Source organism: Monopterus albus, unplaced genomic scaffold (assembly GCF_001952655.1).
Source record: "Monopterus albus unplaced genomic scaffold, M_albus_1.0 scaffold191.1, whole genome shotgun sequence".
NCBI classification, from domain to species: domain Eukaryota; kingdom Metazoa; phylum Chordata; class Actinopteri; order Synbranchiformes; family Synbranchidae; genus Monopterus; species Monopterus albus.
In genome coordinates this window covers 96,474-111,005 of record NW_018128071.1, presented here as the reverse complement: position 1 = coordinate 111,005, position 14,532 = coordinate 96,474, and the positions used below count along the sequence as shown (strand labels likewise).

Here is a 14,532-nt window from a genome sequence, read left to right as displayed (position 1 = left end):
GCCTCAGTTACAGCCACTAGCTCTGCCAATTGTGCGAAGGCAGGCTGTGGTAAGATTTGGGCTGCACAGTCATGGTCCTGTGCAGTCTCCATTTGGGAGGCCATAGAGCCAGAGCTAGAAAAATGGACATGGGGTTTGTTCAGAAGCTGTTGGAGGCCGTTAACTCTATGGGCTGACAACGTGAACGCTTGTGAGTCCAGAAGAGCTTTGACTCTGTGAATGATATGTACAATGGTGTGGTTGCTCATGGTTATGTGTGAAGTTTTCATTATTGCCTTTCCAATTGCAGCCACATGTCTGACACATGTAGGATGTCCCATTTCCACATTGTCAAGTCTGGAGCTGTAATACATCAGAACCTTCCTGTCCGTGCTCCTACCTTCCCCCTTTTGAAAAAGAGCGGTGTATAGCCGGTCAATAAAATGCATCCTGTTGCTCTGCTGTCTGTTCTGGGCACCCCTGTTGGGGCATTTGGTTGGCTAGAGCAGACTTTGAATCTTACTAAACTGCATTAATAACACATTAAAGTCTAACACATTAAAGTCTAATAATTATCTGACTGATTTATTCATTTCTAACAAGAGAAAGAAAACACACAGAGAAAGAGAACAGTGTAGGTTTCTGTGTCTTGTCCTGTCAGAGTGCATTCATCAGGTGTGATACTGAACTGAAGACAAATGCATGGATTTTCTTCAGAAGAAAAGTTTTATGTGTTTGAATTTCCCATATTTTGTTAGTTTCTTTGTGTTTTGTTCAGTCTAAACACCCAGGCTCCATTTCCATTCCCAGTGTATGGGGTGAATGAAATGACATTTGGTTCTGTGACCTTTAGGCTCAACTGGGTTCATACTGAAAAACAAGGCACACTCTCATTATCTCATCTCCAAACCAGTCACTACTGGTTCATTACCACAGCAAAAAGAGACAGAGTGGGTGAGGTAGACGGGGGTTGCAGTGAGAGGATGGAGGGAGAATGAAGAAGATGAAGAGAGAAGAGGAAAAACTCAGAAAGATAAAATGTGTATGGGAGAAAAAGACAGGATTTTTTAAAGGGTTGAATGGGTAGATAAAGAATTAACTAGAAAGCAATGCAGAAAGTGAAGTGCTCACTATGTGCGCAATGGAAAGAGGGACACCAAAAGGTGGACACACTGAACTGTGTTTGGTACTCTTTCTCAATCAGCATCAAAGTTTAAAATCATTGGGCATTATTAGCTTCTTTAAATGTAAAAATAATTAAGGAGAGCAGTACTCTCTCACCAATATTCAAGAAAGGTTGTGATACCATACCATCCAAAAAACTTAGAAGATTGCCACATAAACATACATTCACCAGCCACTTTATTAGGTACACTTGTACAATGTATACAATTCAATGCAACACTTCTGCGATAACATTGTTTATGAAGCTCAAAATGTTTCAGTTTTTGGTGGAATTGTCAAATGTATAAATTTATTTATATATTTATTATTGAGGTCATAGTTAAAGGTGGTGTTGTACTGGCCTGGTAATTGGAGTGATGTTCCTAATATTCTGACCCTCTCATGTATGTAGCTGGGGAAGACAAAAGAAAAGAGAGACCTCTGAATATAATGTAGTCCAGTACAACACCACCTACAACTGTGACCTCAAAAATAAATATATAATTGAATGTATACATTTATGACAATTTCACCAAAAACTGTAAGATTTTGAGTTTTAACACAAATGTTAAGGCAGTAGTATTGTAATGAATTGCCTACAGTTGTACAGATGTACCTAATAAAGTGGCCAGTGAGTGTATCAACATTGCAACAGATAGGATGAAATACACTGATCAGCCAGGTCTTGAGCAGGTGGGCTTCAGCATTTCATTTTGGGCAGGTGGATTTTTCAAGAGAGTCACCATTCTAGCTGCTCTAGAACTCCCGAGCGCTCTTGGAGACCACATAGTAGTATTTGATTTAATTTCCGGTGATCTCCCGCAATGCAAGCTGCAACTTGGCTTGAGCAAACCAAGTGGAAAGCAACAACTCTGTTAGGTTATTTCCTAGTTAGATAGATATTCAGAGATTTGTTGTCTAGAACTGTTTAGTGGAGACAGATTGACTAGCTCAGGCTGTTAACTGTTCAGTTAATGTGCTTGCAGTGCAGACTGCAAGTGGGCCAAGGTTGCAGGCAAAGAGCTGTTGGTATTAACTGTAATGCTAGTCTTAATATTTGTCTTAATGTGTAAGGTTATGTCAAATTGTTTTAGATACACACCACGAAAACAACAGCCACACACCTTGACTTTTCCTCATGTTTTGGCTAACGTTATGTTCAGCTGCAGGCTGGCATATCAGGTGACGTCACGGTTTGACGCCCTGCGTAGCATGGGCTAGCCCAAAATGATTAAGATTATATAAGTTTCTTGGTCCAGAAATCTTGATCTTTCTGAGCTGCCTGCGCGCAGGTGGAGGGTGAGAGAGATCTGGACGTGTAATGTTAATTTTACCTGTGATCCTCTGAATAAACCAGCACGGTTATTTTTTATAAAATCTAAAGCTGTCTACTTCGTCTTATTGTGAGTTCCTGGTTTAAAAGAGCCGGAAGAGGCTTCATAGAGAAATAGAAGCTTATAACTCCCAAAACTCTGGCAGCTTGAGGGAAACAGAGTTGGCAGCCATGACTATGAACAGTGGTATCCTGTTACCTCTGGTAGACTAACATCAGGGTTTGGGAATAAGTTTCATTATGCTGTTAGAAATTAACCCATTCTTTTGTTGGAAGCACGAGAAGTGAAGACAGGAGAGGACTGTTTAAAATCAACAGAAAGTTTACTGAAAGTCTGATTACAGGCAAGTCTTACAGCGCTGGATTCAGAGAGCTAGAGCTCCCACAGGAAAACCAACTTCTGAATCCCGAATCATGTTTTACAATGCATTTTATCTTCTTGGGCTGCTCCGCCCTGAACAGAGGTACAACATTCAACAGCCTTAGATCCTATTGTACATTTGGTGTGATGCTAAACTGGCCAAGTGGTCATCTCAGGTGATGAGACCCCTGTGTGTGTAAGACACCCCCTGGTGGGGCAGAACTTGGGATATGCTCTGTGTGTCCAGGTGTGGGCTAGCAGGGCTTTGTTAAAATGTCAATAGGCTGTCTGGTCACAAAGAGATGTAGACATCTGGTCTCTACACAGAACTTACAGCATTCAAAGTAAGCAGATTCTGCTTCATTACAGATGCAAGATATATAAGCAAGGGAAATAAATGTATTAAAATAACCAAGGCTCAGTAGTTCTGGACAATAATCAATACAGCTGTAATATGCAAAAACAAGTAAGATGAAGTTATGAAAGGTAACTAAAGGGAACTAAAGGTATGAGAAGTAACTAAAGCTTATAAAGTAACCAGAGTCTATAAGACTCAAATCTTACAATTCAAAGTTTCCTTTTGATCACATAAATGTGTTATTTCTCTTAACTCAACCAGCACCAATCTATAGTGAAACTGAACTCCTGACTGGGCCATCACAGAGCCCTGACCTCAATCCAATAGAACATTTGTGGGAAGAATTTGTTGGCTCAGATCAAATACTTGGTGTTTGGAGTACTGCTGTTTCCTGTTCCTGTGGTAATTGTATTCACTTCCTGTTTGTTGTGCCTGCACCACGTTGTGCTGGCTACCAGATTGTTTATGGATCAAGCTCACTAATTTCTAGGTTTATCTGAACATCAGATAATTTTTTGAGTCACAACATACACCTGCACTACTTAAGCACCTGTGTTACATAAGTTCTTCCTAATTACTAAATTTAACTTGCTACTTTAGGTCAGCTAGCTTAGAAGCTAGCTAAGCTAATAGCATATGTGAAAGCAATGGCTTTGTCTTCTTCCTCTCCTTTCTCTTGCTCGGAGTGTCACATGTTCAGTTATTCCTGTGCCTCCTTTAGTGATAATAGTACTTGTAATAGATGTCAGATGCTAGCAGCATTGGAGGTGAGGCTCCACACCATGGAAAACAGCCGGTGCAGAGCTTCCTAGATGTAGCTTACCCCAAGCTAGCCACCCCCCATCACTTCCCAAACAGCCAGGATCTCAGCCAGGTGGCTGGGTGACAGTTCACAAGAGTTGTAGCTCAAAACAAATGCCCACGGCGCATCACCTGCCTGTTCACATTTCAAGTCGATTTTCCCAACTTAGCAACACACCTACTGAGAAAACAACTCTGATAATTGGTGACTCCATAGTCAGAAACGTGAAGCTAGAGACACCAGCGGCCATATTCTAATGTTTTCCTGGGGCCAGAGCAGATGGCATCGAGTCCTATTTGAAGCTGCTGACTAAGGATAAATGTAAATACAGTTAAAGAAAAGAAGCCGTCCCTGGTAGGCTAGTGCTTAAGGCGCAGCGCTCTCGCAGCCCGGGTTCGAATCAGGGTTGCGTCAGGAAGGGCATCTGGCGTAAAACACTGCCAAATGTCAACATGCGAGTCGTCAGTGTGACGATTCACTGTGGTGACCCCTAAACAGGAAAATACAGTAAGGTTGTTATTCATGTTGACGCTAATGACTCCCAACTTCACCAGTCAGATGAGTCAATGTTGGACTCCGTAGTTTTCTCTGGACCCCTGCCCAATCTGACCATGATGATATCTTTAGTGGCATATCATCATTCAACCGCTGGCTGTCTAGGTGGTGCCCAGAAAACGATGTGGGCTTCATAGACAATTGGAAAACATTTTGAGGAAAACCTGGCCTGATTAGCAGAGACGCCATCCATCCCACTTGGATGGTGTGGCTCTCATATCTAGAAATCTGGACGAGTTTATTTTACAACCTAAATTATGACAACCCGGAGTTGAGACCAGGACACAGGCGGTCTTACACGGCTCTCTGCATCTCTTTGTAGCTGCTACCCACCCAAAACTCCCAGTACCCCATAGAGACTGTGTCTGCCCCCAACCACCTAAATTATATAAATCAATCAACTCAGGAGGAGTTACTGTATTCATAAGAACCTAATTTAAAATTAAGGCTACTCCTCTTATAGAACAAAATAACAGGACAATCAAATGTGGACTATTAAATATCAGATCTCTCTCATCCAAATCTGTTAGTGAATGATTTGATAAGTGAACATCACATTGATTTACTGTGTCTTGCTGAAACCTGGTTACAGCAGGAAGAATATGTCAGTCTAAATGAATCCACCCCACCTAGTCACAGTAACTGTCACATCCCTTGGAGCACAGGCCAAGGTGGAGGTGTGTGCTTTGACTCAAGCCTATTAATCAACCCTAGACCTAAACATAGTTATAACTCATTTGAAAGCCTCACTCTGAGTCTCTCACACCCAAACTGGAAAACTCAAAAGCCAGTTCTATTTGTTATTGTATACCATCCACCTGTTCCTTATTCAGAGTTTTTAAATGAAATCTCAGACATTTAGTGCTTAGTAAAGATGTGCCATCAAATACAATGGCTTTATAATCATCTGTAAGACCTCAGTTATACTTAGACTGCTTCCCTCCCAAAGATCTCTCTGAGCTGACCTCAACAATTGCTTCATCTAAATAATCAACATGTCTACTGGACCTCATCTCGTCCGGGCTGCTCAGACGTCTTTCCCCTCATCAACACATCCATACTAGATCTGATTAACCTTTCTCTATTAACAGGTTATGTTCCACAGGCTTTTAAAGTTGCTGTAATTAAACCTCTACTCAAAAAGCCTACTTTTGACCCAGGTGTCCTAGCTAATTATAGAACAATATCCAATCTCCCATTTATTTCTAAAGTCCTTGAAAAAGCTGTTGCAAAGCAGTTATGTGACCACTTGCACAAGAATGATTTGTTTGAGTATTTTCAGTCAGGTTTTAGTCCATCATAGTACAGAAACTGCATATGTGAAAGTCGCCAATGATCTCCTCCTAGTCTTAGACAAAGGCCTTGTCTCAATACTTGTCCTCTTAGATATCAGTGCTACTTTTGATGCCACTGATCACAGCATCTTGACTTTCTTTTTTGACTTGAACATCTCATCTCATTTTCTATACCACTTAGTCCTGAACGGGGTCGTGGGGGGGCTGGAGCCAATCCCAGCCAGCATCGGGCGAAAGGCAGGGTACACCCTGGACAGGTCGCTGGTCCATTGCAGGCAAGACTTGAACATGTTAGTGGGATTAAATGAACTGCACTAAGTTGGTTTAAATCTTATTTATCAGATAGATTCCAATTTGTTCATGTTAATGATGAATCTTCCATGCAGAATGAAGTTAGTCACGGCATTCCACGGGGCTTTGTGTTAGGTCCAGTTCTCTTCACTTTATACATACTCCCCTTTGGCAGTATTATCAGGAAACATGGCATAAATTTCCATTGCTATGCAGATGATAATCAGTTATATTTATCTATGAATCAGATCAGTTGATCAAACTTCAAGCATGTCTTAAAGACATAAAGGCCTGGGTGACCTGTAATTTGTTACTTTTAAAATCTGACAAAACTGAAGTTATTGTACTTGGGCCTGAAAACCTTAGAAATGTGCTCTCTAACCATATAGTTACTCTAGATGACATAGCTCTGCCCTCCAGTACTGCTGTGAGGAACCTTGGAGTCATTTTTGACCAGGAAATGTCATTTAAATCACACATAAACTAAGTCTCAAGAACTGCCTTATTTCACCTGGGCAATATTGCAAAAATCAGGAACATCCTGTCTCAAAATAATGTTGAAAAACTGGTCCACAGGACATCCCAACAATCCTGACAGTACTGACAGGAACTAGCAAGAGAGATCATATCTCTCCTGTAAAATCCAGAATAGAATATAAAATCTTTCTCTTAATATAAAAAGGCTCCATTGTATCTTAGGGTGCTTTCACACCTACAGCGTTTAGTTCGATTCGCACCGAGACCCCCAAAATGAGGTGGTCTCGATCCGCATCATCTAGCGACCTCTGGTGCGGTCCTCCTGGTGAGAACACGTACCGAACCAAAACAGGACCAAAGGCCGTGAACCACATGATTTGAGGGCATTGGATTTTATTTCCTGTCACCCAAAACATGCGCCAGGATGAATCGTGGGCAAATTGTACGACTAAATGCAAGTAACGTAATACAAAATAACCAGGGCGAGGCCCAACCTGCATCACAGAAACGTGGACTTTCTTCCTTTATTTACTTTTTCTGTTCTCGCGGCAGACACATCTGACCAATAAGCAAACAGAACGTTCTCGCGTAGTTTTACATAACGTGTTTTGGTGCGCTTGGATTTTTGAAACGAAACCGAACCAAGGAGACATTGCTACATGTTTACAAACTCATCAACTGATTCGGACCAAAGCAAACTAATTAAGGTGTGAAAGCACCCTTAAAGACCTCATAGAGCCTTATCATACCAACACAGCACTTTGCTTTCAGAGTGCAGGTCTACTTGTGGTTCCTAGAGTCCACAGAAGTAGAATGGGAGGCAGAGCCTCCTATGGAACCAGCTCCCAGTCTCAGTTCGGGAGGTGGCCACCCTCTCTACCTTTAAGATTAGACTTAAAACTTTCTTTTTTGACAAAGCTTATAGTTAGGGGTGGCTATAGGCCTAGGCTGCTGGGAGGCCCATGATGTTCTGATTTTCTCTCCTCTCCTCTCTCTCCATCCATCTATACGCCACCACTACATGTCACTAGCTGTGTGTCTCCTCTCTCCCGTAGTGTGTCCTCTCTCTCTCTCTCCCTGTTCCTTTCTGCAGGTTGCTCTGGCTCTGGATCTCTACGTTTCTGATGAGCAGACACCAACCACATCAACCTGCCCAGTGTTTGATTGTTTGTTGTGTCTTTTGCGTTTCTTTTCTCTTTCCTCTATCCTCTCATGCCAACTGGTCAAGGCAGAAGAAGGCCGCCTACCAAGAGCCAGCGTCTGTTTGAAGTTTCTTCTGTTAAAGGGGCTTTTTCCTCCCCACTATAGCCAAGTGCTGCTCAAGGGGGATTTGTTGGGCTTTTTCTCTATAATATTAATAATAGTAAGGTCTAGACCTTGTTTTGTAAAGTGTCCTGAGATGACTTTTGTTGAGATTTGGCGCTATACAAATAAATTGAATTGAACTGAACTGTAAGCACTCTCTCTCCTGCCTACCCAGGGACGCTCTCTATTAAAGAGACATGCCCTTCTGAGGTATGCAATAACTTTGAGTACAGAACTGTCGCTAAACTGATTCTATGGTGAATTATGTTCTCTTAATCCACTATACACTTTCATCTAAACCTCACATGCAGTCTGACTATACTAATACATGTGTATATGGTTCTTGGTATAATGTGTAGCACTTGGTCTCCCTTTCTCAATTCATGGCTGTTTCTTAGATTTTTTTTGTCATGCACGTATGTGTTTCAGTATGTCTATCTTTAGCAACAATGAAAGTTGTTTATATATTTATTAATATGTCATAATATACTATAAGAAGTGTGTGTTATTTACCACTAATTTAATCATCCCTTATTGCTTGGTATTTTTGATTTTTGTTGTATTATGACATCATTTCTTGATTTTTTTTTTTTTTTTACTTTTCCATGAGACAAATTAGCATAAATGTTTCTCTAATGTGTGTTTTGGAGCATTGGTTTTTCTTGCCAGTCCTCTTTACCTCACTCTCCACTCCTCTCATCTCTCCCTTTCTGTTTACAGTTTGACATCAACCAGCTGATGACCACAGTGAATGTAAGTCAAAGCCTCAGTCCCATCCACAAGCCGCTGGAGTCACCAGTGGACCGCACTAAAGCCTTCTTCCCTGATGAATCAGAGCCTCTGCTGCGCTGTGACTCCACCTCCAGCAAAGACTCTGCCCTCAGTAGGAATGGCTCCTTCATTACCAAAGGTGAGAAGTCAAACATGGGAATCTCTTGCTGAAGAACATTAGACCTGGTTGAAATATGAACTAACCTTTACTTTGCCTTCTTGACTTTCAGCTATATAGATGCATTGCTCATGTGAGAGCAAACATATTGGCATCTCACACTTTTTTTGTCAGTGGCTGAAATGAATTTTAAATGTGAAGTTGTACCCCAAAATGTATTTAGTTGGATGGACCAAAAGTGCACACATTAGGGCCCTCAGAGAAAAGAAAGCTGTCATGGTGCACCTTCACTTGAAAAAAGTTATTGAACCACTCCATGGAAAATGTCTTCTGCGTAGCCTGGAGGCTATCACATACAGCATCTTCTTCAGAATAAATTTGAGCCAACTGAACAATAACCACTGTACTTTTGGAATGGAAAATACTTTGAATTACTATTTTGTTGCTACCTCTAGCAAATTCTTATGCAGTGTGAAAGATATTTCCCAGTTACGCTTAACCAGTGAAGCTCGGAGAAATGAGGTGGTCCAAGTGGCTACAAAAAACCGTGCTGGTTTATTCAAGGATCACAGGTAAAATTAACATTACACACTCAGGTATCTTGCACCTCCAATCCTGCGCGCAGGCAGATGAAGAATGTAAAACCCCGAACCCAACAGGCCTGTACATTATATCTGGTTTGGGCTAACCCCATTCTACACAGGCACGTCAAACCTGATATGCCAGCTTTACAGCTGACCGTAGCAGTAGTCAAAACATGGAGAAAATCAATGTGTGTGAGTGTTGATTAAGTGGTGTGTATCTAAGAACATACAGGACATTCAGGGACATGTCCAGACATTAAGCCTAGGAAGATATTATGATTAAGATTACGGCTAAACATATCATACAGTAGCCACTTTCTATCTAGTTATCCTTGAACATAAACAACCTGCAGTAACTCATGGAAATGAGTAAGCATTTAACAGCCTGAGCTGGACATCCTGTCTACACTAAAGACATTTCTAATACAACAAGTACCTAACCAATATCTATCTGACTAAAAAATGCGTAACAAGTGAATGAAAAGGGCCAATTTATCATAGCAGAAGTGTTTAGCTAAGCTGTCCTGAATCTTGTTTTATTGGAGGGACCTGCTGCCACATGCAGCAGCAATAATGTGAATAAGTAACATAAGTTATTACATATGTAGTAAATGCAAATGAAAATACACCGGGAGTTACCCTGTTCATTTAATGAGACTCTTAGTTTATTTTACTCCCTTCTAATGTACTCATTTTATGCCGGGAATGCCAGATCATTGGCCCTAGAGTCCAAGAGGATCTGATCTTAGAGAAAATTAGGCCTTTTAAGGCACATAGTGCATAAGCTTCTGTCCCTTTGGGATAATCTCTCTTCCCTACTGGAAGCGCCAGTGAGCAGTACTGTTTAGGTGATTGTGTCCTCTAGATGTGCTTATTCATTTAAATTTTAGCAACTTAATGTACTGTCCTATATTGAAAGTAACTAGACTTTACCAGACAGCAGCCAAGCAGCTCAAACGGAACAATTTGAATTGAACCTCAATAGGTTAGCCTAAATTAATAGGAATCTCAATATCTTATAGAAACATATTAATCACTAAATCCCCTGCCAAGAAAAGGAATCTACAATGAGGTCTGTCAGAGGTTTACTGTATTTCATCAAAAGGAGGCTTTCCACCCAGATGTTGCCAAGTGCTGCTCAAGGAGGATTTGTTGGGTTTTTCCTCTATAATAATAATAATAGTAAGGTCTAGACCTTACTTTGTAAAGTGTCCTGAGACGACTTTTGTTGTGATTTGGTGCTATCCAAATAAAACTGAATTCGATGGGATATTTATATAGCACTTTTCTATACATTGTATAACACTCAAAGCCCTTTCACACACTGCTTGGCCATTCATCAATTTGGAGGAGATGACCCGCTCTACCTCCTGAGCCACAGCTGCCCCCATCCTTCAGTCATTGTAGAATAAGTATGGCAAAAAAGATATGCCCCACCTTGTCACATTCCACATGCAGTCGGATCACAAAACTTTCACAAATGAAGAAAATAATTCCAGTAGGTAGCGTAGGATCAGTAAATCCTCCTACGTCCTGTCTTCCTACACCAGTGGTTCTCAAACATTTTTTGTCATACCCCACTTAAGAGGGTGGGCAAATTTTCAAGCCCCACTTGTCAATAAAATAACGAAATCAGCCAATTTTTAAATTTCAAATGTATTGAAATATCAAATAACACAAAGTTCAAAACAAATAAAATATATGTGCAACTGCATCGTTTGACAGAGGGATAGTTTTCAGTTTTGCAGCACTTGTCTCATCCAGCATAATCGACACCATGTCTACAGCAGCAGGGAGAATGAGCTGCTCAGCAATTGTGTGTGGTTTTTTGCACTGGGTATTTCTGTATGCAACTTTGAATGAAGCCATTTGCCCTTTGCTGTCCACTGATGAGGATTTTACCATGTGATATTTTTTCTGCCAGTCGAGTGGCTTATTAACGTCACTGGGGACTGTTGTGTCTAAATGTCTTCTTAATTTGTTGGGTCTCATGCTGTCTGCTGCCAGCTGTTTTTGAGACACAAACATGGGTCCCTCCTCTGCCCCCACCATTCCCACAGTGAATCCAAGCGCAAGATGGGCTTCATCATGGGCTTTTTGGTTGATAAGGCTACTGCCTGTCATTTCTTTGTCTGCTTGCGCTGAATCGCCTACTTTTTTTGTGGTTGTTAGGGTGATTTTTATTTTTAAGTAGATATGGATACTCACATGGTCCGTGTAACAAATTTATCTATTTACGTTATTATGCCTACTACATACACTATTGGCCCTCTGTGTGAAAATTTCCTTATAATGTTGCGCAGCAGTTAACATGTCGATAGTAAACCGTTATTGTTGCACTATGGTTCCACTTTTTTCTCCCGGTCCCGAACTGATGTTGTTTTAATTTACTTGTATTAATGACCCATTTCTAATTTTTTCCGTTCATTGCGCCCCACCTGTTATGTCTTTATTCCCCACTAGTGGGGCACACCCCACACTTTGAGAACCACTGTCCTACACAGTGATGAGTCACAAAGAACTTCCTCACAGGCATCCAATCACCCCTTCAGCGATGATTGTGTGATAAGGCAATGCGCTGGAGAGAAAGAGTACCTGTAAAGAGTACAGTTGCAGTAGCATTTTGTTCATGTTTTCATATATCCCCTCTTCCTGCAATAGTCAAACAGCTAGTCCCCGAGGACATAGGCACCACCCAGTGCACCATCTTTGTGAAACAACCTTTTTATCTATTTTTCCACATTTCTCCAGAGGGGTACTGCATGTACAGTAAAACCTTGGATTGTGAGTAACTTGGTCTGCGAGTGTTTTGCAAGACAAGCAAAAATTTTTTTTTATAAATTTTAACTTGATAAACCAGCGAGTTCTCGCAATACGAGTAGTACGTACACCTCGTCTGCTGAGTGTCACGTCACAACTGAGCTGATGGTTCTCGTGCCTCATTTGCATAGTCAACATCTGTACTGCAACAATGGCCCTGATGAAGAAAAAATAAAGGTTGAAAATAAAGGCGGTAAGAAAAAGGAGATGATTACAGTGGAAGTTAAAAAGCAAATCATCGAGAAGCATGAACGAGGTATGCGAGTGGCCGACATCGCAATATTTTATATGAGACGTGTAAAATGTGGGAAACAGTGCAAAATTTTGTAGAAAAGCGCCATCCAAATAAAGCTGTAGCAGTACGAACAATAAATCTGTTTAATGACAATTTCACATTTCCACCAAATCCTCAAAAGGAGGCAAAAGCACGTCACTGGATAGGTTCTTTGTTAAAGTCGCACAAAAAGAAAAAGATTTCAGCAAGCCAACAGATAGCAGATAGCTTCTCTCTCTCGTCTCCCTCACGCCACGATTTGTTTCAAAGGTTAATTTGTTTTATTTTTACTTTATACTATATTTTGTATTACTGTAATCATTTTTGTATGAAGAAGTGGTTGAGCTGCTGCTCTGTCCTGTTGCTAAGGAAAACCCTAATAAAATCCTTTTAATGTGCGATTCATGCTCCAGAGGATGCCGCTTGGTCCTGCTCCCATGGGAAACCAGGGGTGTTGCTAGACATAAAGCTCTACTGGGGCACAGGCCCCCCCATTGCTCGAATCACACAATTTTTCTTGAGTGTCTGCTGCATGAATGAAATGGGCTATAAACGTCCCTTTCTTAGCCTACTGTTCCACTGCTGTACTGCTGCTACTGAAACAGCTATTGGTAAAGGTAAAAAATGTAGAGATATTAATCTTTATGAAAATATTCATATTTCAAAATATGTTATGAACAGTCTCAACATGTTTTTATGGCATAAAACTTTGGCCCTGTTTTGTGCATTTTATTGCATCTCATACTGTCAAGCAGCCCAGTTTGATTTGTCAATTTTATGCTTTACAAGACAATCTATTAACAAATAATTAATTTAAAGAAAAGCACAATTTAAAAAAATTTTGTAACTTGTAAGGCCACATAACATATCGATGCTCCAGTTACTTCAAAACTGTATTGCACAGTGGATGGCTGGTGGTGGCACACCTGTCTCCCTGCACAGACAACTTCCTCCACACCATCCCTTCCTGCCTCAGGTTTACCTGTTTGTTAAAAATACATAGAACAATGAACAAAGAATATTTTGACTCTGCGACAAGAGCATCAAATATGTTATATGTTATAGAAAGAACAATCCTACATGTGATGTATTATGCAGCATACTTGGCATCAACTTTATTTTATGGAGTACACCGATAAATAGCGTTTAAAGAGTAGTCCAACTGATCATATGTGCAGAGTTGTAGCTTACCTCACATTCAGCATCCATGCCTGGTTACATACTGCATAACTAAATTAATGTTACCTTATTTATGAACTACAGCCAGGTCTTACTTTTCTCACCTTCATCTCTCTGAACTTTTTTCTGGTCTCAGCCTCCTATAAAGAATTTTCTTTATCCATCTATGGGAGTCAATAATGTTAGAGTCAAAATAAGATTATCTCTGTTATTCAAAAACTATTTAGTCCTGGTCACATACCTCAGTTGATTCTTTTGTTTTGTCCACAATACATGCAACACATGCATATGTGCACACCGTGGTACCCTGACCACTGTGTCTCAGCTCGTATTTTGCTTTCATATTCTGGATTAGAGCAAAAAATCATTTATTTTCCTGTTATCAATCTAAATTAATCCACTGGCAAACATAGGAGCTTGTTAAAACTCAAATGTGTGATTTTACTGGGGCACATGCCTTTGTTATATTACACAGGCTTATGCTGGTTTATTGTTTACTTGCCCCTTGCATGGGGATATGTACATACACAGAGAGCCGATGTACCAGAGTCAAATTCCTCGTGTATCCGACACACCTGGTCAGTAAAGCTGATTCTGATTCTGATTGTTTAACATTAGTAACCAGTATATAAACACTGAAAGTGTAAGATTAATAACAGTGTAAGTGTAATAATAATTTTTATAGAGGCCTATTTTACACATGAACTAATATTTACAGTATGTTTAAAATAATTTTAAATATATGAATTGTTTAAACACATCTTTCTCTGGCCAGTGAATGATGTCTTTGCATTGTACAGTGCCTTGCGAAAGTATTTGGCCCCCTTGAACTTTGCGACCTTTTGCCACATTTCAGGCTTCAAACA

The 14,532-nt window shown here is 40.5% G+C and overlaps 1 protein-coding gene across 4 annotated transcripts in view; it reads left to right on the top strand.

Annotated features, from left to right (window-relative positions):
• The window catches only part of tnfrsf21 (tumor necrosis factor receptor superfamily, member 21), a 78,808-nt gene that overhangs the window by 58,917 nt on the left and 5,359 nt on the right, over window positions 1-14,532 (top strand). Inside the window, exons 5-7 of one of the 4 annotated variants that reach the window (XM_020617534.1) lie at window positions 8,641-8,673; window positions 8,756-8,830; window positions 8,922-9,191. In XM_020617534.1, coding sequence (XP_020473190.1) covers window positions 8,641-8,673; window positions 8,756-8,830; window positions 8,922-8,990 — 177 coding nt within the window. In that variant the 3' untranslated portion in view covers window positions 8,991-9,191. Of the gene's footprint in view, window positions 1-8,640; window positions 8,831-8,921; window positions 9,192-14,532 lie in introns of those variants that run through there. The other 3 variants (XM_020617533.1, XM_020617532.1, XM_020617530.1) reach the window with 3 other exon arrangements.